Source organism: Geotrypetes seraphini, chromosome 3 (assembly GCF_902459505.1).
Source record: "Geotrypetes seraphini chromosome 3, aGeoSer1.1, whole genome shotgun sequence".
NCBI classification, from domain to species: domain Eukaryota; kingdom Metazoa; phylum Chordata; class Amphibia; order Gymnophiona; family Dermophiidae; genus Geotrypetes; species Geotrypetes seraphini.
The window spans coordinates 345,656,245-345,679,217 of NC_047086.1; the positions used below are offsets into that span (position 1 = coordinate 345,656,245).

A 22,973-nucleotide genomic window follows, 5' to 3' on the forward strand; every position below is an offset into this window, starting at 1 on the left:
TTCTTCTAGAGTGTAGAGCTGCAATCTGTTCAGTCTCTCTTCGTACGAGAGACCCTTGAGCTCCGAGATCATCCTAGTGGCCATCCGCTGAACCGACTCGACTCTAAGCATGTCTTTACGGTAATGTGGCCTCCAGAATTGCACACAGTATTCCAGATGAGGTCTCACCATGGTCCTGTACAGTGGCATTATGACTTCTGGTTTCCGGCTGACGAAACTTCTATTGATACATCCCATCATTTACCTTGCCTTGGATGAGGCCTTTTCTACTTATTTGGCAGTCTTCATGTCTGCACTGATGATTACTCCCAAATCTCGTTCTACTGAGGTCCTAGCCAATGTTTCTCCATTTAAGGTGTAAGTTCTGCATGGATTTCCGCTACCGAGGTGCATGACCTTACGTTTCTTATCATTGAAGCCCAGCTGCCATGTTGAGGACCAGTTTTCCAATGCAAGAAGGTCCTGTGTCATACTATCCTGCAAATAGCCTTCACTTACGGCGAATAATGTTACTTTACCCTGCAGCCCTCGTGTCAAGTCCCTTATGAATATGTTAAAAAGGAGTGGACCCAGGACTGAGCCCTGCGGCACTCCGCTGGTCACTTCCGATGTTTCAGAGAGGGTGCCGTTGACCACCACCCTCTGAAGTCTACCACTAAGCCAATCATTGACCCATGCAGTTATTGTCTCGCCCAACCCCATCGATTTCATCTTGTTTAGTAGCCTGCGGTGTGGAACGCTGTCAAAAGCCTTACTGAAATCCAAGTACACTATGTCCAGAGACTCTCCCGAGTCTAGCTTTCCTGTTACCCAATCAAAGAAGCTGATGAGATTGGATTGGCATGACCTACCCTTAGTGAATCCATGCTGACTAGGATCCCTTAGATTCCCCTCATCTAAGATCGTGTCTAATTTACGTTTAATTAGTGTTTCCATGAGTTTACACACTATCGGTGTGAGACTCACTGGTCTGTAATTCGCAGCCTCTGCTCTGCAACCCTTTTTATGCAGAGGAACGTTAGCTGTTTTCCAGTCCAGGGGGACTCTCCCTGTATTTAGGGAAAGATTGAAGAGCATGGCTAATGGTTCCGCCAGGACATCACACAGCTCTCTGAGCACTCTTGGGTGCAATTCGTCTGGACCCATGGCTTTGCACACCTTGAGTCTTGACAGTTCGCTGTAGACATCAGCTGGTGTGAACTCAAAATTCTGAAATGGGTCTTCCGCGCTTGACATTGCTTCCAGATGTGGCCCGTGCCCTGGTGCCTCGCAGGTAAAGACCGAGCAGAAGTATTCATTCAGTAGTTTGGCTTTATCGGAATCTGTTTCCACGTAATTCCCGTCTGGTGTTCTAAGGCGTACTATCCCGTTTGTGTTTTGTTTCCTGTCACTAATATACCTGAAGAAGGATTTGTCCCCTTTCTTAATGTTCTTTGCTAGAGTTTCTTCCACTGCAAGTTTGGCCTCCCTGACTGCTGTTTTGACTGCTGCAGACCTGGTCCTGTATTCAATGTTAGCTTCTCCTTTCCCCGTACGTTTGTATGAAAGAAATGCTCTTTTTTTTTCCTTGACGAGGTACGAGACCTCATCAGTGAACCATTGGGGACTTGATATACTTCCTTTCTGTGGTTACAATCAGTGGTTTACATATTATATACAGGTACTTATTTTATACCTGCGGCAATGTCACAGGACAAAGATCTAGAAGAACATAAGCTGTTTTTCAACTGTAAGGATGTTTTGTTTCATGGCTCTAACACTTAAAATATCCTGTCTGTGTCCAGTGCTAGAACATGGGTAGATTAAAGTCATATGCTTTGGATTTGGTTTAATTGGAGAAAGCGTCCATTACCCTGTCATCTGCCCATCTTTCCATGTTACCAATCTAGGTTCAAAATGGTGCCTCTGACTCTTAGTGGTAGTCTCATAGTGCTGCTACAAGGGGGGATCAAGCTGCCAAATAAGGAGAATGAGTGGGTAGTAGAAATAATGTCATTTTCAAGTGCAATGTGTCTAGTAGTCCTGAATACTAGGTAGGGTTATGCATCTGAACCCGCAAGTTGCTTTAAGAATGCGGTCAATCATCTTTGAACTCTGCCTCCTTCCCAGGAAGCTGCTCCTGCCCCCTCAGTTTTCTTTTCTGCAAGCAAATTGCCCAGAAGTGTTTCTGCCCTGTAGTTTTATTATTTTTGAGAAATTTTTCTTAGTGTTCAGTTGGAGGCTTGGTGCCCAGAGGTTCTCAATTGTTGGGACCTCTGCCTGGGAGAAGACACAGACTCGCGTTGTAGAAATCTGCAGCTAGCAGGATCAGCCCTCAGGGATGCCTAGCTAGCCATTAGAGAATGACACGGGGACGAATTTTTCCCCGTCCCTTCGGGAACTCATTTTCCCGTCCCAGTGAGTTCTTTTCCTGTCCCTGCCCTATTTCTGCAAGCTCCGTCCTCATCTGCACAAGCCTCAAACACTTTAAAATCATAAGTTTTTTTGATGCTTCTGTGGTTAAGGCAGAGCTTACAAGAATGGGACAGGGACAGCAACAAAATTTGCGGGGACAGGGATATTGAATTCCTGCGGAGACGGGGAAAAATTTGTCCCTGTGTTATTCTCTACTAGCCACCCTGCTTTTGTATTTTTTCGAGCTGTCCTCTGTTTAGCTGCTCACATCCCTGATTTACCATTGAGCACAGACTATTTGGCTCTGTCTTGACTTAGCTGGGCTTAATAGTGGTTCTCTCCATCTGCATGGTTCTCTCCATCTTTGCAGCATGAGGTTTTCTGGGGTATTAGACTCAATCCAAGATTGGTCCGACTGGCAGCCCAAAGACCAACTTTGTCCATTTTGTCCCAGCTATACCCCTAAGCTGAAGTAGACACAGTGAATAAGGCTATTGTAGCCTATGGAGGTCTCCAGAAGTGAAATATGAAGGTTTCTGCGGCCAGAGCCAAGGTCCCCCACCACTAAAATCCTTTCTCTGCATTTTTTTATACTTAAGGGGAGTCCCCTGGGACGTTTTTGTTCCAATTTTGCTGGTGGCAGCCATCTTGGATTTTGAATGATCTTTTTTTCTAAAGCACCCATCTGCCTCAAAAACCCTTGATTTGACTTAAAATTGATAGGGATGGATTCCTCAGGCCTTCCTAACCCTATGTCATGCCAGGTTTGTGCTGGATGGATGGCCAAGGAACATCCATGTCCCATGTGTGGTGGAGGGGGTGGGAACCTTGTGCTCAGCCTCCTCTGAGTCCTCCAGGGCTAGGAATCCACAGAAGGCATGATCGCAAGGGAAGAAACCCCTTCCAGAGCCGTTTGAAGGTGCATTGGCTAAACACAGATGAGTAATTGCTACGGAGCCCAGGAGGGTCTGCTGGGGTTTCCTGGTGGGGGTTCTCAAGACCCCCCCCCCCCCAGTACAAGACTTCATCCCAGGTTTTGTGAGCCTTATATGAAATGCCTATTTGAACTGCTGGGGATCCTCAACATCTGCATTAAGCGTGGCAGAGACAGGGGATCGCTCCTCAGCATGCGCCCCAACCAGACGAGGACACAAATCTAGACCTGAATCTTCGGTCTGATGTAACTGAGAAGATGGATTCCATGCCATTATTGTCCCAGGATACAGTTGTTATGGCAGAGAGCAGCAGTCAAGAAGCAGTAGTGGCCCTGGACCAGGGGAGAAGACCCATGGTATGCTGGCTGTTCAAAGCCTTTGCACTCTCGGGCATTATTTCTACCTTGCTACGAGAATTGAAGCTGGAAGTTCCTCCAGCTCTCTTGTCACAATGCTCAATTATGAGTGACTCAGTTACTTCAACAGCATTCTTTCCTTCACAACTGAACATCACAAAGCTGTTCACAGACCACTCGGAGTTGCCAGAGTTGTCCCTGTTAGTAGTTAAGACTATGTCCTAGCTTTACCATATGGCTCCAAATTTCCAGTAGCTGTTTATTCAGCCGAAGGTGGATTTGCTAGTGGCATAGGTCACCAAACGAACCTCCTTGCCTAGTGAAGGAGGTATGATGTTAAAGGATACTCAGGACCATAAAGTGGACGTGGTTCTCAAGAGGCAATTTGATACTTTGGCCCTAGGGATTAAGGCAGCAGCCATTGCTTCTTTTGTGGCACATGCTTACCACACCGACTGTCTCCTGGCCTTGGAGGAAGATGAAGACCCCCAAATATCTGGGGGTGATTTATATAGTGGACACTCTGTATGATGTCATCAGAGTCATGAGCAAGGTGTCAGCCTATGCTATCTCCATCCGGCGAATGCTCTGAATCAAACAGGAGATTCAGCCTCTAAAACCTCACTGAGGGTCTGGATGACCAATGGCCAGTGTTACGGACTGTTGCCTTAAGGCCTTGCCAGATAGTAGACTCCAGATGGCTTGGGGTCCAGATTGTGGGAATTTTTGAGGCTCTTAAAGATTCTGTCCTTATGCAAGAGGCCAAGTGACACAGAACTCCTTTCAGGGGTTATCGCAGAAGTTCAGTGGGGTCAAGAGACATCAAGCCTCTGGTTCTTGCTCTTCTCCAGCCTTCAAGAAAGCACAATAATGCCAGGACAGGTGTGATGCTGCCCCCCCCCCCCACACACACACACACACTTACACAGATACGGGGCGGGCTGTCAGCCTATTGGTCGGTCTAGGCTTCAATTGGAGCAGACCATTGGGTCCTAGAAGTTATTCGAGAAGGTTACAAATTTGAGTTCTGGACCTCCCTTCTGGACCTTTTTGTAGATTCTCTGGCTGGCCAGAAAGAGCCCTCAGAGTCAGGGTAGTAGTGAAAAAGGCTACTGGATCTTCATGCTATAGAGCCAGTCCTAGATGAAGAATCGTGCTCGGGCAGATACTCCATATACTTCATTGTGCCAAAGAAACATTCAGTCATCTGGATTGCTACCTCAAGGGCAGAGACTCTATGCAATTTCACCAAGGAAATCTATAGAGCATCTATATGGTCTACCCTTTATACTTTTAGCAGATTCTGTAGAATAGAAATAACAACCAGGAAACATACCGCATTTGGTCCTCCATTTTGAAGGCAGGCTCAGTGGGCCCGCCCTAGCCTCATGGTACTGCTTTGGTACATCCCTAGCATTCAGGACTACTAGATATATTGCACTAGAAAGAAAGATTATGTTCTTACCTTGATAATCTTCTTTCTTGTAGATATGTCTAGTAGTCCTGAAGCCCTGCCCTGTAAGTCGGCTTTGCCTGCCTTCTGCTTTAAGATTAGTTTGGATTTGGAGACTTCTCTCAGATAAATTGATTTAAAAAAAAACAAAAACAAACAAACATGCAAGGAAGTAAATCTGGTTTAAGTCTCTGTTTGTTAGGAGGACATGCAAATAACTATGAGATGATAATAGTGCTGGTTGCACATAGTTTTGGTATCTGTTTTGAACAGTTACTTGAATGTTATAAAGTTAATTTCTATGTCTGTTACAGAGCAGAACAGAATTATAGTGTCAGGGATTTGTTTCCCTCCTTCCAGTTATGCCTGTCATTGCAGTGCTGCTTGATTACTTTTGTACAAACTGGGGGGGACAGGAGCAGCTTCCTGGGAAGAAGGTGGAGTTCAAAAATGATTGACAGCAAAACTGAATCAGTCACAGTGCCAGATTATAGAACTTTCTGAAAGGAAATAAAACCTTGTTATTCAGGAAATATGTCAGGATTTGTTAATGCTGCTCTATAGTATTTACTGAGTTGTGATTTCGCTGGAAATGTCCAGTTGCCTCTTATTGTAATCTGCCTAGAACTGCAAGGTTAAGGCGAAGTAGAAGTCAATAAATGTAATTTAATATAAATGTAATTCTGCAAGCAACTTGTGGGTTCAGATGCATAACCCTAGCGTTCAGGACTACTAGACACATCTACAAGAAAGAAGATTATTGCAGTAAAAACCTAATCTTTCTTTAGAAAAATACATTACTGTATTTGTTATAATCTTTTCCTTACTTGTCTAGAGTCCACATTGCTTGTTTTGCTCCTATGCTGGGCTCTGAAATGTTTGTAGTTCTGCAGAGATTGATATGAATGAAAATTATTTTTTAAGTATTTTTAGGGTATTTTTCTACTAGTCAACGTGAAGTACAATTTCCTTTGGTTTGATAAACAAGAAATACATTTTTCCCAAGAACTTGTGTATCAATAAGGTTCCATAGATTGGCTGTGCTGTTAATTGTAGTATGATGCATGACCGTATTTGAAAGCAGTAATTAAGCTATGTATATAATTTGGAAATGGTAAGGGGATCTGGGAGAGAGGTAAAGAGCGCATAAGAGCATAAGAATTGCCGCTGCTGGGTTAGACCAGTGGTCCATCGTGCCCAGCAGTCCGCTCACGCGGCGGCCCCCAGGTCAAAGACCAGTGCTATAAATGAGTCCAGCCTTACCTGCGTACGTTCCAGTTTAGCAGGAACTTGTCCAACTTTGTCTTGAATCCTTGGAGGGTGTTTTCCCCTATAACAGACTCTGGAAGAGCGTTCCAGTTTTCTACCACTCTCTGGGTGAAGAAGAACTTCCTTACGTTTGTACGGAATCTATCCCCTTTCAACTTTAGAGAGTGCCCTCTCATTCTCCCTGTCTTTATCTGCTAAGTCTATTCCCTTCAGTATTTTGAATGTTTCGATCATGTCCCCTCCAGTCTCTCACTGTACGACAACTCCTCCAGCCCCTTAACCATTTTAGTCGCTCTTCTCTGGACCCTTTCAAGTAGTACCGTGTCCTTCTTCATGTATGGCAACCAGTGCTGGATACAGTACTCCAGGTGAGGGCATATCATGGCCCGGTACAGCGGCATGATAACCTTCTCTGATTTGTTCGTGATCCCCTTCTTAATCATTCCTAGCGTTCTGATCGCCTTTTCTACCGCTGCCGCACATTGCGCGGACGGCTTCATCGACTTGTCGATCAGAACTCCCAAGTCTCTTTCCTGGGAGGTCTCTCCAAGTACCACCGCGGACATCCTGTATTCGTAAATCCCCCTGTGTCTTCACTACTCTGAATAATTTTGTATCATCCGCAAATTTAATCACCTCACTCGTCGTACCAATGTCCAGATCATTTTTAAAGATGTTGAAGAGCACGGGTCCAAGCACCGAGCCCTGTGGCACCTTGTTCTCCTCATCCCAAACCCACTAGAATATATTTGAATAAATACTATTTTATAAGCCTAATACAGAACATAAAATTTATGGGACAGAATAAGAGGAATATTCACAGAAAGTAAATGACCTTTTGGTTCTGTAAAGTTCATTCCATTGTTGAACCTATTTCTTCTTTTCTACCTCCCAAAATAGACACACAAAGGACCATATTCTATATATGGCACCCAAAAAATTGGTGCCAACTAGAATGGTGCTTAGTGTGATCCTATAAGAGGTACACATGCCTTATAGAATCTCACTAAGCGCTAGTGCATGTCATGACTTTTAGGCACACCTATTTAGGATAAGGAAAACCAGGCCTAAATACCTTTGCCTAAGTTGTGTAGACATCAGGCGTATTCTTTTAATAATATGCATAAATTTTAGGAATGCCCATGATCGCCCATGCTCCTCCCCTCGCTATGCCCCCTTTTCAGATTCACACACTAGAAATGACACGCAGCACTTTATTGAATGTGCCTACCAAGTTGTTTGCGTAACTTCTAATTAGTGCCAATTAGCACCAATTAGGTTTGTTAATTAAGTTGTACATGCAAATCATCTGTACGCACTGATTTGTGCGCACATTTTAAAGTGCCATATGCAGAATTTGTGGGAAAGTGTGTGGTATTCTCATTGTCAAAGAGTGTGATTACAGTGGTTAGCATAAGTTCCTAGAGGAAAAACCCAGAGTCTGCTATTGAGATAGACACGGAGGAAACCGCTGCTTGCCCTGGGATTGGTAGCATGGAACTTTTCTACTATTTGGAATTCTGCCAGGTACTTGTGACCTGGATTGGCCACTGCTGGAAACAGGATACTGGGCTAGATGGACCACTGACCTGACCCAGTGTGGCCATTCTTATGTTCTAAAAATGTGAAGCTAAATAAAGGAAGGTGATAGGATGTGAATATTATAAGTCAAAACTAGTCATCACTTTGGGGGTATTTTTTTAATTATATAATTTTGTGTTTAGGAAATTGTCAGAAAACATCATCAAAGTGATAAAAACTCAGAAACTTCAGAAGAAAACTTCAAACCACTGCAAGAAAAGAAAAAATATCGGCATAGGCCTGAACCTCTATTCATACCCCCTCCTTCCTTCAACTTCAATGCATCCTACTCGGGTGCCACACTGTATCAAAGCCAGCTCCGTTCACCTCACATCATGGGAGACCACTTACTGGTCAAGACCCAAGAGCTACCTCCTTACACCCCACCACCTATGCTTAGCCCTGTACGACATGGATCTGGTCTCTTCAGCAGTGTCATCGCCTCCCACTGCAGCACTCACCCACAGCTGCCGCTCACTCCTGTGACACCCACGCCACGAATATTGTTGTGCCGAGCAAGTAAGTAGAGTATTTATATTATTCTTCATTATTTCTTGTACATTATATTTTTCTTTTCACATGGAGATAAAACCAACAGCAACAGAAGTAAGACATTATATTGTAAGATGATGGATTTTGTTCTGTTATTTCTATATTGTGGATTTCCCAAAAAAACCTTTAAATCACTTTGCCTCATTTTTTCAGGTTTTTCAGATTCCTTTTAGTGTTAAATTATGATGGAGAACTCTATCAAACTTGCTTTTATCACATTATGGAATCTATGCTCTAAAACTCAGTGTGTATGCCAAGATGGTTTTACCATGTACAAAAAAAAAATAGTACGTTATATATGAAGGCTTAGCTTACACATTAAACCACTTTAAAAAGGCAGAGTGTATTTACTAAAATTTGCATATATTTGCATTTAAATGAAGGAAAGTCAGATCTAAATGAAGCTTTAACAGGTTATGCCAATAAAACATCACATTTACTTTTGTGTACTATTTAGGGGTCATTTTACTAAGGCGCACTAACTGATTTTTTTTTGCTACTTCAGCTTGTCTGTGGTGTTCTTTGCTCACATGGACCCCTGAGGAAGGCGTTTTTGCCGAAACACGGACCGTGTAGGGTCCGGTTGGATTTTTATCACAGTATTTTTTTATCATTGTACTTTTTTAATTTAATTTTCATGGTTTTATATGTCAGTGTTTTTTAATAAATTATCTCCAGAACATCTGTATCCACAGTTTTTGTTTTTGTTTTCATTGGTGCACTAACTGATTTAGCATGGACTAAAGATTAGCGCGTGCTAAATGCTAACACGCCCATAGAAGATAATGGGTGCGTTAGCATTTAGCGCGCCTTAGTAAAAGGACCCCTTTGTGTAAACTTAATACTGAAAGGCTTACCTTTTTTTTTATTCCTGAAAAAGTTCAATTAACAGGATGCAGAAGAGATTAGTGATGGAGGAGATGGGGCTGATAGAGCAGGAGATGCTGTAGGGTCATGGAGGAGAGAAGGCGCATTGATTCAAACATGAGTATTTACAAGCATGTAATTCCACATTCTTTGAGTCAAAAAAAATGTGGTTTCAAATCACGGATTCATTAATGACAACTGTTGTTCACATATTGTTGCATCGTCCAGGATAATTTCTCCAAGTGGATTGATTTTGTGCATACCATTACAAGAATAAACTTCAGCCCTATGATATGATATATTGGAGAGGATCTTAGGCTTTGTGGATTTATTATTTAGGAATAATAAACAGATTGAAACTATATAAGTTCAAGAAGGGTTTTTAAACCTTCTTTTTTCAACAGGTTATTGGGAAGTTAGTCCATCTTTACTTTTGATCTTTTTACCCTTCCAGCAAAACGTAGCCAGTATTATTAGGATGCATTATTTTTACCACTATCATTTTTGAAATTGAGAAAGAAAGGGGCTTGGACTCCCTAATATCCATTTCTATAATTTAGCTTATCCCAGGACAAGCAGGCAGGTATTCTCACTAGTGGGTGATGTCATCCAACAGAGCCCCGATATGGACATCTTGCAAGCATGTCTTGCTTGAAGAAACTCAGAAGTTTTGAGATGCCCGCACCGCGCATGCGCCAGTGCCTTCCCACCCGATGCTCTGGGCGTGTCTCCTCAGTTCTTTTTCTTCCGTGGAGCTGAGAAGTCTATCTTCAATTTGCGCCCATTGAATCTCTTTTTTTGCCTTCTTTTTTGCCGCGGGTTGAGTTCTTTTGGCTCTCCTGTGCATTTATTTCTTTCTTTAATTTCTTTTTAAAAAAAAAAAAAAAAAAATTTTTCCTTCCGATACCGGGTCGGCCGCGTGGCTGGGGCCCCGCGCCTTCGAACCTTGCGGCGGAGCTTTTCCGGCCTATGTCCTGGCCGATCACCGGTTTTAAAAAGTGTAGCAAGTGCCAGCGCGCGATTTCGCTCACGGACCCTCATCGACGCTGCTTACAGTGGCTGGGACCGGATCACTTCCCGAAATCGTGCCAGCCTTGCTCCACTCTGACGGCGAGAGCGTTTAAGCGTCGCTGTCTGCTGTGGGAGTCCATGTTCAAGATGGAAGCTTCATCGGATCCTGCAGCTTCGACATCGACAGGTGCTTCGACTCCTTCTGCGAAGCCCTCTGCCTCCCCGGCTGCTTCGGGCCTCCTGAAACCGGCGTCGTTCACACCGGTTTCGGCCCCGGCTTCGGCGCCGGAGCCTTCATCCGTCTCCTCGGAGCAGGTATCGACCTCGACAGTTCCTCCGGTGGTGCTCAAGGTGCCGAAGACTGGCAAGCAGAAGCATGTAGCACCCAAGGAGCGCGGAGACCGTGCGGAAGGGCCCCCTTTTGGTGCGGATCCCTCCATATCGGCTTCGTTGCGGTCCATCCGTGAGGCTCAGTTCGTGGAGCTCATGCAGACCATGGGGCCTCGGCTGATTGCCACCATCCAGGGTGACCTTCCAGCTTCGGCTTCGAGGGGCGGACCGCCCCCTCCTCCTCCTCCTCGCCGCACTACCTCGTTACTCGGCGAGGAGGAGCGGCGAGCGGTGTCCGGGTCCTCGAGGAGGTCCTCCGTTAGCGCTGTACCTCCTTTGGAACCGATTCCCTCGAGGAGGGCCTCCCTTAGTGATATGCCTCCCTTGGAGCCCATCCCCTCGAGGAAAGCCTCATTTAGTGACCTGCCTCCCTTGGAACCGATTACTCCGCCCCATGACTCAGTGTGGCGTCCACCTTCGGGGCCACCCAGGCCTGGGCATAGCAGGAAGCAGGACAAGTTCTTCCGAACCCCCTATCAAACCTGGGAGGCGTCGGGGGAGCCTCCGACTCTGCCGCCTCTGCGATCGACGGCATCGAGTCCAATCTGCTCCTTGGAGGCGTCTGAGCCAGTTTCTCACAGACGGGCTCGATCCCCTTCCAGGCATCGGGAGGGGCATCGATCCAGACATTCTTCGAAGCATTCCTCTCGACACTCGACCGTCTCGCCTCAGAAGAAATTGCCTCGGTTGGGGTATGCTGCTTCGACTGGGTCTCCTCCTCCAGGCCCGGAGTTCGAGGACCCCAAGGTTTTCTACTCGTCCTGTTGCTCGCAGGCCTCTCTGGAGCCTGAAGCCTCTTCTTCTTCTAGTCCGTCTCGCAGACCGGCGACGGCAGACCAACTGTTCTTTTCTTCGATCCTCAGGCAGATGGCGGATGACATGGACATTACTCTCGATGCTGGGTCTCGATATTCCAAAGAGTACCTCGATACCATGCACTTGCCTCGTCCTCCGGCAGAGTCCTTGCGGCTTCCCCTGCACAAGCTCCTCGACCAGACCTTCATGCGATGCGGTCCCTGGCAAATTGGATGTGCGGTACCGTACGGTGCATCATAAAGGCTTCGAGGGTCCTCAGCTTTCTCACCAGTCCCTCCTGGTCGAATCCTCGCTCAAGCGGTCTCATCCTGGCCAGGTCTATGCTTCAGTGCCTCCGGGCCGCGAGGGCAGAACCATGGATAAGTTTGGTCGACGCATCTATCAGAATTCGATGATGGCGTCTCGAGTCCTGAATTACAATTTCCACTTTGCAGCCTACTTGAAATTTTTTCTACCTGTGCTTTGGAAGTTCACACCATACATCGAATCCCAGGCTAGGTTTGAGTTTGAGGAAGTGGTTGCTTCGCTGTCTCAACTTCGGCTTCAGTTAATGCAATCTGCCTATGATGCGTTCGAGCTCTCCGCCCGAGCGGCGGCCTGCTCGGTGGCGATGCGCCGGTTGGCCTGGTTGCGGACCATAAATATGGACCCGAATCTTCAGGACCGCCTGGCGAACGTCCCGTGTGCTGGGGCGGATCTTTTTGACGAATCCATCGAGACTGTCACGAAGAAGTTGTCTGACCACGAAAAGTCCTTCCAATCTATCCTTCGGCCGAAGCCGAAGCCTCAGCAGTCTCGACCTTCTCGTCCGCCGTTGATTTATCAGAGGCATTATCAGCCGAGGCAAACTCCTCCTGCGAGGCAACCGGCGAAGCGTCAGCCTCCCCAGAAGGGTCAGCCTAAGTCTCGGTCGCCTGCTGTCCCTAAGACCACTCAGCCTTTTTAACTGTCTCGTCGAGGGCATAACCAACCTCGTTCTGCCTCCCCCTGTTTTTCCCATCGGAGGGCGCCTCCATCATTTTTATCATCGCTGGGAGGCCATAACAACCGACCTCTGGGTCAAGGAAGGATACTCTCTTCATTTCCATCGGGTCCCTCCGGACCACCCTCCAAGAGAGTATCCTTCCAACTTGACTCAGACTGCCCTTCTTCTCCAGGAAGCTCAGGCTTTGCTCCGGCTTCGTGCCGTGGAGCCGGTCCCGACGGACCAACTGAACCAGGGGTTTTATTCCCGGTACTTCCTTGTTCCGAAGAAGACGGGCGACCTGCGACCCATTTTGGACCTCAGGGCCCTCAACAAATTCCTAGTAAAGGAGAGGTTTCGCATGCTGACACTTGCTTCTCTCTACCCTCTCCTCGAGCAGAACGACTGGTTATGCTCTCTGGATCTCAAGGAGGCCTACACTCACATTCCCATTCATCCGGCCTCCCGCAAGTTCCTCAGATTTCGGGTGGGACATCTACATCTGCAGTATCGAGTGCTTCCATTCGGCCTGTCCTCATCTCCCAGAGTCTTCACGAAGTGTCTGGTGGTGGTGGCCGCTGCACTCCGGAACAGGGGTCTTCAGGTATTTCCATACCTCGACGACTGGCTCATCAAGGCCCCGTCAGCTCCAAATGTCATTTCGGCGACCTTGACCACGATCTGCTTCCTGCAGAGCCTAGGCTTCGAGATCAATTTTCCCAAATCTTATCTGCAGCCTACCCAGTCCCTTCCCTTCATCGGGGCGGTACTGGACACCATCCAGCTTCGAGCATTCCTTCCTCCTCAGCGCATGGATGCTCTTCTTCGTCTCTGCCAGTCTGTATCTTCTCGCCAGTCCATCTCAGCGGGACACATGATGGTCCTTCTGGGCCACATGGCCTCTACAGTTCATGTGACGCCCTTTGCCAGGCTCCATCTCAGAATTCCTCAGTGGACCCTAGCTTCTCAATGGACTCAAGTGTCAGACCCGTTGACTCGACACATCATAGTCACTCCTGCTCTTCGGCAGTCTCTACTTTGGTGGATGACCTCTTCGAATCTATCCAGAGGTTTGCTGTTTCACACTCCTCCTCATCCGAAGATTCTCACAACCGATTCCTCGACCTATGCCCGGGGGGCTCATCTGGATGGGCTTCGCACTCAGGGATTCTGGACCTGTGCGGACCGACTCCATCAAATCAATCTTCTGGAGCTCAGAGCCATCTTCAATGCTCTTCAAGCTTTTCAACATCTGCTTCACGACATGGTGGTCCTCATTCGCACTGACAATCAGGTCGCCATGTATTATGTCAACAAGCAAGGGGGCACGGGCTCGGCCTCCCTCTGCCAGGAAGCTCTCAGAGTCTGGGATTGGGCGGTTCGCCACAACACCTTACTCAAAGCTGTCTACATTCAGGGGAAGGACAATGTCTTGGCGGACAAACTGAGTCGTCTTCTCCAGCCTCACGAATGGACACTCCAAGCCCCTTCATCAGATCTTTCCTCAGTGGGGAACGCCTCAGATAGACCTCTTTGCGGCTCCCCACAATTTCAAGCTGCCTCAGTTTTGCTCCAGGATCTACGCTCCTCATCGCCTCGAGGCAGATGCTTTTCTGCTGGATTGGGGGAATCGCTTTCTGTATGTGTTTCCGCCATTCCCTCTCATTCAAAAGACTCTGGTCAAGCTGAAGTCCGACCATGCCACCATGATTCTGATAGCTCCTCGGTGGCCCAGGCAACCTTGGTTCTCCCTTCTACTTCAACTCAGCAGCAGGGAACCGTACCTATTTCCAGTGTTTCCTTCACTGCTTACTCAGCATCAGGGGTCTCTGCTTCATCCCAACCTGCAGTCTCTCCACCTGACAGCTTGGTTCCTCTCAACGTAACTCCGCACCAGTTTTACCAGGCGGTGAGGGATGTCTTGGAGGCTTCCAGGAAGCCTGCTACTCGTCAATGCTACTCCCAAAAATGGACTAGATTTTCTTCATGGTGAATTTCCAATTCTAAGGAGCCTCAGCGAGCCTCCCTATCCTCTGTTTTGGACTATCTTTTACATCTGTCTCAGTCTGGTCTCAAGTCGACATCTATACGAGTCCACCTGAGTGCTATTGTGGCTTTCCATCAGCCTCTACAAGGGAAACCTCTCTCTTCTCATCCTGTGGTTTCCAGATTTATGAAAGGACTTTTTCATGTCAATCCTCCTCTCAAACCGCCTCCAGTGGTTTGGGATCTAAATGTTGTCCTTTCTCAGCTTATGAAACCTCCTTTTGAGCCTCTGAGCAAGGCTCCACTAAAGTTTCTCACTTGGAAAGTGGTTTTTCTGGTGGCCCTCACATCTGCTCGCAGGATCAGTGAGCTTCAGGCCTTGGTGGCGGACCCACCTTTCACAGTATTCCATCATGACAAGGTGGTCCTCCGTACTCACCCGAAATTCCTGCCTAAAGTGGTCTCTGAATTTCACCTCAACCAATCCATTGTGCTTCCAGTGTTCTTTCCGAAGCCTCATTCTCATCCTGGAGAATCAGCTCTTCACACTCTGGACTGTAAACGTGCTTTGGCTTTCTACTTGGATCGCACCAAACCACACAGAACTGCTCCTCAACTTTTCGTCTCCTTTGATCCAAACAAGTTGGGACGACCTGTATTGAAGCGCATCATCTCCAACTGGATGGCGGCTTGTATCTCCTTCTGCTATGCCCAGGCTGGATTACCCCTTCCCTGTAAGGTCACAGCCCATAAGGTCAGAGCAATGGCAGCCTCTGTAGCCTTCCTCAGATCGACACCGATTGAGGAGATTTGTAGGGCTGCCACTTGGTCCTCGGTTCATACGTTCACCTCTCATTATTGTCTGGATACTTTCTCCAGACGGGATGGGCAGTTTGGCCAAACTGTGTTACAAAATTTGCTCTCCTAAGTTGCCAACTCTCCCTCCATCCCATTGAGGTTAGCTTGGAGGTCACCCACTAGTGAGAATACCTGCCTGCTTGTCCTGGGATAAAGCAATGTTACTTACCGTAACAGTTGTTATCCAGGGACAGCAGGCAGCTATTCTCACGTCCCACCCCCTGGGTTGGCTTCTCTTCTAACTACCTGAACTGAGGAGACACGCCCGGAGCATCGGGCGGGAAGGCACTGGCGCATGCGCGGTGCGGGCATCTCGAAACTTCTGAGTTTCTTCAAGCAAGACATGCTTGCAAGATGTCCGTATCGGGGCTCTGTCGGATGACATCACCCACTAGTGAGAATAGCTGCCTGCTGTCCCTGGATAACAACTGTTACGGTAAGTAACATTGCTTTGCCTGCTATGACATTCTAAAGATTGGGTGTTGGAGATGGAACACTATACACCATGGGAGATGGAAATGCTCCATTACATTTACACTACTTATCACAGGATCCTCTAGTTCAAATTCCATATCTCTTTAAATATCCTGTTGAGACCACTGCAGGAAGCATGGGGGGGTGCTCATGACCTCTTGGTTTAGGCAGACACATCCAACAGATTTTTTTTTTTTTTTACCAATTGTTGGGAACTTATATTTTCTCCCTAGTTTTGATGGGGAGGTATTCAAAAGATGGACTATAAGTGTGGGCAGACTAGATGGACCGTGGCCCTTTTCTGCCGTCATTTTCTATGTTTCTATGTTATATGGGCATGGTTACATTTCTTTCTTTTTTTTTTTTTTTTTTACAACCTGATGGTACCCTGTGATCTTCTGCAGATTTTATCCAGGTTACTGGGGTATTAGGTAGAGACTACTTCGCTTAGGATGTATTATTTTTACCACTAACTTCCCAATAACCTGTTAAAAGGTTTACAGATCCTTCTTGAACTTATATAGTTTCAATCTGTTTATTATTCCTAAATAATACAGATATAAAAGAGCAAAATACAACGGAATACTTTCCCAAGAAGTATGCAATGCAAATATCAACTGAGCAGGAGGCTTGTACTCTTGTGATCTCCTTTTACATGTCCAACATCCATTCCATTCAGTCAGACCCCCATGAATTCCCTCCTGTCCCCTACCCAGTTCCCAAGCTCATATAATTCAATATTGAAGTAAAATTGAATGGAGTGTTCAAGTAAAACCATTGTCCACAACTGAAGCTCATTAAGAACCAAACTCGTTGCCCTTGCTTGGAGATCCTGAACATACACTTTATCATCCAGAAGCGTTCCTTCCTTTTCACAGTGATGTAGGCATTTCTAGCTTGCAATAACAATAAGATTATGAAAAGTAATATCTACAGCCAGTATGAAGGGGATTGTTTCTATAACCAATATTGTAAGAGACATTTTTCCCTACTTTACTGACTTTGCACAATAGTAGACGATTACCCTTTCTCAAAGGGCCACAAGGAGCCATTTTGCCAAAGGGGATTCCTAAAGGAGAAAGTGTAACAAAATTATGTAACATACATTCAATATAAGCAGCAATGCTGTCTCAGAATCATTATGTAAATCTGCAAAGCCAGAATACATGAGCCAGAATGCATGAGGCAAGCTCCTCCAACATCAGAGGGAAGGCTTCTGGCTCAGCCGCAGAACATGTGTAAGAGCCACTGCCTGCGGCTTTGTGCAGAGAAACGACTGTGGCTGTTAGGAGGAGAGAGTCAGCTAGAAGGTGAACACCCACCGGAGGGATGCATGTACTTAGGGCACAGAATGGAGAGGTGGCGGGGCACATTGGAACTTGGGAGGGAGAGGAAGCTTTGGGACAACGAAGGTAGAGCAGGACCCCAGTTCATAAGTATGAGTCCGACGTAAGTCGGATGTTCTTAAAACGGGGACTACCTGTTTAAGCGAAATAGTCTCTACCTAATACCCCAGTAACCTGGATAAAATCTGCTGAAGATCACAGGGTACCATCAGGTTGTAAAAAAGAAATGTAACCATGCCCATGTATAGTCCATCTTTTGAATACCTCTCCATCCAAACCAGGGTGAAAATATAAGTTCCCAACAATTGGTAAAAAAAAAAAAATCTGTTGGATGTGTCTGCCTAAACCAAGAGGTCATGAGCATCCCCCCCCATGCTTCCTGCAGTGATCTCAACAGGATATTTAAAGACATATGGAATCTGAACTAGAGGATCCTGTGATAAGTAGTGTAAATGTAAGAACATAAGAACATAAGCAGTGCCTCTGCCGGGTCAGACCACAGGTCCATCCTGCCCAGCAGTCCGCTCCTGCGGTGGCCAAAAACAGGTCAAGGCCTGTCTGAATCATCAGAAGGGGCTCCCCTGCCACCTTGGTTTCCCATTTAAGTTCTGCCCACCTATCGAAGTCCTAGCCCTCCGGTCTTGCACATGCACGACCAGGTTGGTTTACTCAGTACCCCACGATCCCTCTATCCCTCAGGAATCCATCCAATCCCTGCTTAAATCCCTGTACCGTACTCTGCCTGATCACTTCCTCCGGTAGCGCATTCCAAGTGTCCACGACCCTTGGACGATGTAATGGAGCAAATATATATATTTTCCATCTCCCATGATGTATAGTGTTCCATCTCCAACACCCAATCTCTAGTAAGTCATAGCAGGCAAGCTAAATTATAGAAATGGATATTAGGGAGTCCAAGCCCCTTTCTTTCTCAATTTAAAAAATGATAGTCCATCTTTACTTTTGATTTTTTTTACCCTTCCAGCAAAACGTAGTCAGTTTTTTATGTAATATGCAAAGGTCTTTATGCAAAAACCAAATAGGGACTTGTTGAAGACATATAACCATTTAGAGAATAGGGTCATATAAAAGAGATTAATTCTTCCAAGTAATTAGAGTTTTAGGGCAGTGTTCTTCAACCTTTTGACACCTATGGACCAGCGGAAATAAAATAATTATTTGTGGACCGGCAGTTGAAGAACACAGGGCTAAGTCGTGGGCCAGACCCCGCCCATCTCCACCCAATCTTTACCCCAGACCCTGCCCCCATAATAGTACTAATTGTAACACTATTTTTTCCATTCATTTTTCATATATACACACACACAATATACCATCGTTTTAACAGCACATAATGGTTAACCACAAAATTAAACTACACAAAGCACACACTGTATATTTCTCAATATTCATTCATACCAGAGCACAGATAACCCCATGCAAATACGGGACCAAAAACTAACTAATATATACAAACAAACCCTAAGGTTCAAGACTCTGATGAAGTACAACCCCAGAGAAAAAGAAACAAATGCATTTCTTCCTGAACAGACAGCAGATGTATATCAATCACTAAATTAAAAAATAAAATCATTCCCCCTACCGTTGTTGTCTCCCTCCCTTCGTGCTGTGCCTTGCCTTCTGGCCTGTCCCCCCCCTCCCCCCCGGTGTTATCTTTGGGCCAGCTCCCTCTTCCTCAGTGCTGCAGTGCACAAAGCCATGGGCAGCGGCTCCTCAAGCATCCTGCACTTCATCTGGAAGCCTTCCCTCTGTCGTTGTGATGTCAGAGAGAAGGCTTCTGGTTCAGGTGCAGAACGTGCGTAGGAGCCTCTGCAGCACTGAGGAAGAGGGAGCCGGCCTGAAGACAATGTCACATCGATCGCACCGTGGACTGGCAGCTGAAGAGCACTGTCTGGGGCCTGATGCACGTGCTGGCCATATGGACCGGCAGGAAATTTCTACGGTCCGGCACCAGTTCACAGACCGGTGGTTGAAGAACATTGTTGCTGGAGTAAATATGTAATCTTACAGTGGTATAGATATCTGGGGTCAGCACAAAGTTGTATACTTTTAAGTATGTGAATGCACCTGATGCCCATTGTAGGGAAAAATCTCCCTTCCAGGAAGTCCTGCTCTATGATAATGATGCTAAAGCTTCAGACTTACTCATGTTTAATTTAAAATCTGAAAATTCGCCATACTGCTTGAGACAGTCTAGTAAAATGGGAAGAGACTGGAATGAATTGGTGAGATACACCAGCAAATCATCAGCATAAGCTGAAATTTTAAATTCTTTTTTCCCCATATGAACTCATGAGATATCAGAGTTGACCAATATGTCCCTAATCAGTGGATCTAAAGTAAGGACAAATAATGATGGTGACAAAGGACAACCTTGTCTGGTACTTCTCTCGGAGATCTCGTTCTCTTCAAGAGAACAAGAGCCAGAAGGCCTTGAGCATGCGCAGATGCTCAAGGCCCAGCCCAGGCAAGAGGCGGGAGCTCGCATTCAACCGTACAACGAGCAGAAGGGGTAAGGACCTTGCTTGGGAGGAAGGGCGGGCGGATGCTGCTTTCAGCACGGGGGTGCTTTGCGGTTCTCGCGGGGGGGTGGGGGGGCGTTCCCACGGGGGGTGCGATGCCGGTTAGAGCGGGGGGGAGGTGCTCGTACACCAGAACATGCTCGGTTTGCGAGGCAAAAGTTTGCTGAGTGTTTTGCTCGTCTTGCAAAACACTCGCAAACCGGGTTACTCGCAAACCGAGGTTCCACTGTATAGTTCTTCATACTATATTTTGGACATTAACTATTATGTGCTATATTGTTTTAACATTGTCCGTAAGAACATAAGAAGTTGCCTCCGCTGAGGCAGACCAGAGGTCCATCTCGCCCAGCGGTCCACTCCCGCGGCGGCCCATCAGGCCCACTGCCTGAAAAATGGTCTCTGACTAATTTTATAAATTACCTCTAATCCTATCCCTATAACCTACCTCTACTCCTATCTGTACCCCTCAATCCCTTTGTCCTCCAGGTACCTGTCCAGACCTTCTTTGAAGCCCTGTAGCATGCTTCTGCTTATCACATCCTCAGGTAGCGCGTTCCATGTATCCACCACCCTCTGAGTGAAAAAGAACTTCCTGGCGTTTGTTCTAAACCTTTCCCCTTTCAATTTCTCTGAGTGCCCCCTTGTACTTGTGGTTCCCCATAGTTTGAAAAATCTGTCCCTGTCCACTTTTTCTATGCCCTTCATGATCTTGAAGGTTTCTATCATGTCTCCTCTAAGTTGTCGCTTTTCCAGGGAGAAAAGCCCCAGCTTTTTCAGTCTGTCAGTATATGAGAGGTCCCCCATACCCTTTATTAGCTTAGTTGCTCTTCTCTGGACTCTCTCAAGTAACGCCATGTTCTTCTTGAGGTACGGCGACCAGTACTGGACACAGTACTCCAGGTGCGGGCGCACCATTGCACGATACAGCGGCAGGATGACTTCCTTCGTCCTGGACGTGATACCTTTCTTGATGATACCCAACATTTTGTTCGCTTTCCTCGAGGCTGTGGCGCACTGCGCCGACGCCTTTAATGTTGTGTCTACCATCACTCCCAGGTCTCTTTCAAGGTTGCTCACCCCTAGCGGTGATCCCCCCATCTTGTAAGTGAACATCGGGTTCTTTTTCCCAACATGCATGACCTTGCATTTCCCTATGTTGAAGCTCATTTGCCACTTTTTGGCCCACTCTTCCAGCGTTGTCAGATCTTTTTGGAGGTCTTCGCAGTCCTCCATGGTTTTGACCCTGCTGTATAGTTTAGTGTCATCCGCAAATTTGATAACCTCACATTTTGTTCCCGCCTCCAGGTCATTAATAAATATATTGAACAGGAGCGGTCCCAGCACCGACCCCTGAGGAACTCCGCTCGTGACCCATTGCCAATCTGAGTAATGGCCCTTGACGCCAACCCTCTGTTTCCTGTCCACCAGCCGGTTTTTGATCCATCGGTGGACCGCCCCTTGCACCCTGTGGTTCCATAGCTTCCTTAGCAGTCTTTCTTGTGGTACCTTGTCGAAGGCTTTTTGGAAGTCAAGGTAAATGATGTCTATGGATTCCCCTTTATTCACCTGGCTGTTTACCCCCTCAAAGAAGTATAATAAATTTGTGAGGCATGACCTGCCCTTGCAGAAGCCATGCTGGCTCGACTTTAGCTGCCCATTGTTTTTGATGTGTTCCCAGATGCTGTCTTTAATCAGCGCTTCCATCATCTTTCCCGGGACCGAGGTCAAGCTCACCGGCCTGTAGTTTCCTGGGTCTCCCCTTGAGCCTTTCTTGAAGATGGGCGTGACATTTGCTATTTTCCAGTCCTCCGGAATCTCTCCAGTTTTTAAGGATAGGTTGCATATTTGTCGAAGTGGCTCAGCTATTTCGTTCCTTAGTTCCTTGAGTACCCTTGGGTGAATGCCGTCCGGACCTGGCGATTTGTCGCTCTTTAGCCTATCTATCTGCCTGAGGATATCCACCTTGCTCACCTCTAGTTGGACCAGATTTTCATCCTGATCTCCTTTTACAATCTCCTCGGGTTCCGGAATGTTGGTTGTGTCCTCCCTTGTGAATACTGGCGTGAAGAACTCATTTAACCTGTCCGCTATCTCCTTTTCCTCTTTTACCACTCCCTTTCTGTCTCCATCATCCAAGGGTCCCACTTCCTCCCTAGTTGGTTGCTTCCCCTTGACGTACCTGAAGAATGATTTGAAGTTTGTTGCTTCCTCTGCCAGTCTCTCTTCATATTCTCTTTTTGCTTTCCTAACCACTCGGTCCTTCATATTTTATCAATTTTATTCCTCTGCTTAACTTATGTAATTATCCATTTCATCATTCATGTACTCACAATTTTACATTTTGGTTGTTAATTGATTAATTTTGTATTGTAACATTGTCCTTCACATTTCATCAGTTTCATCCCTCTGGACTCCTTTATACAACTTATGCAATTTTCCATTTATGTACTGACATTGTTACATTTTGGCTGTTAAATCAATTATGTTCTGTTATATTTTGGCCTTTAACTTAATTGTTTGTTTCGTACAGTTTCGTTCCCATTCAACTAGGCTTGATATGTATTTTATTATTTGTGCAATCAATACGTACAACCATACGTATAATCATTGTTTTTACCAGATTTAAGTTCATATTTGTTTTGCATCTCATCACATCATGCTTTGATATGCTCCTCCCACTATTGACATCATGCTTTGGCTCCACCTCCATCTCTTTCTATCACCAATCCCATGCCACAACGTGTCCCTGGTAACTCCTTGAACTGTTTAAATAGACAGTGGCCTGATGTGCGGTTTTTCTCCCGCCTTTGAGGACTTTTCACTTGCGTAGAGTTACATCTTAGTTCGATAAGTACCTTCATTTCCTTCGCTCCAATTTGCTGGTTTAACTTAGTTTACCTCTCCGTCTTTAATTAGTATTTTAATCAGCTGCTTTTTGTACGGTTCCATTTTTCATGAATCTCCTGTATGTGTAATCGAAATCCTTTCAACATGCCTTTTTATTTTCTAAACAGAGCATAGTTTTAATGCCTTTCGGTTTTGATTTTGATGGTTTTTGTTTGTAGTAGCACTGGACCAATATTAACTTTTTATTCTGTTAACTCCTAACCTTTTTAACTAACACGAATTGCCTTTGTACCATGTACTGTATTTTACTGATATATTACAACTTCTGGAT

The 22,973-nt window shown here is 46.1% G+C and overlaps 1 protein-coding gene across 1 annotated transcript in view; it reads left to right on the plus strand.

Annotated features, from left to right (window-relative positions):
• TRERF1 (transcriptional regulating factor 1) overlaps positions 1–22,973 on the plus strand; it is a 274,217-nt gene that overhangs the window by 177,462 nt on the left and 73,782 nt on the right. Inside the window, 1 exon segment of the mRNA XM_033937927.1 lies at positions 8,132–8,507. Coding sequence (XP_033793818.1) covers positions 8,132–8,507 — 376 coding nt within the window.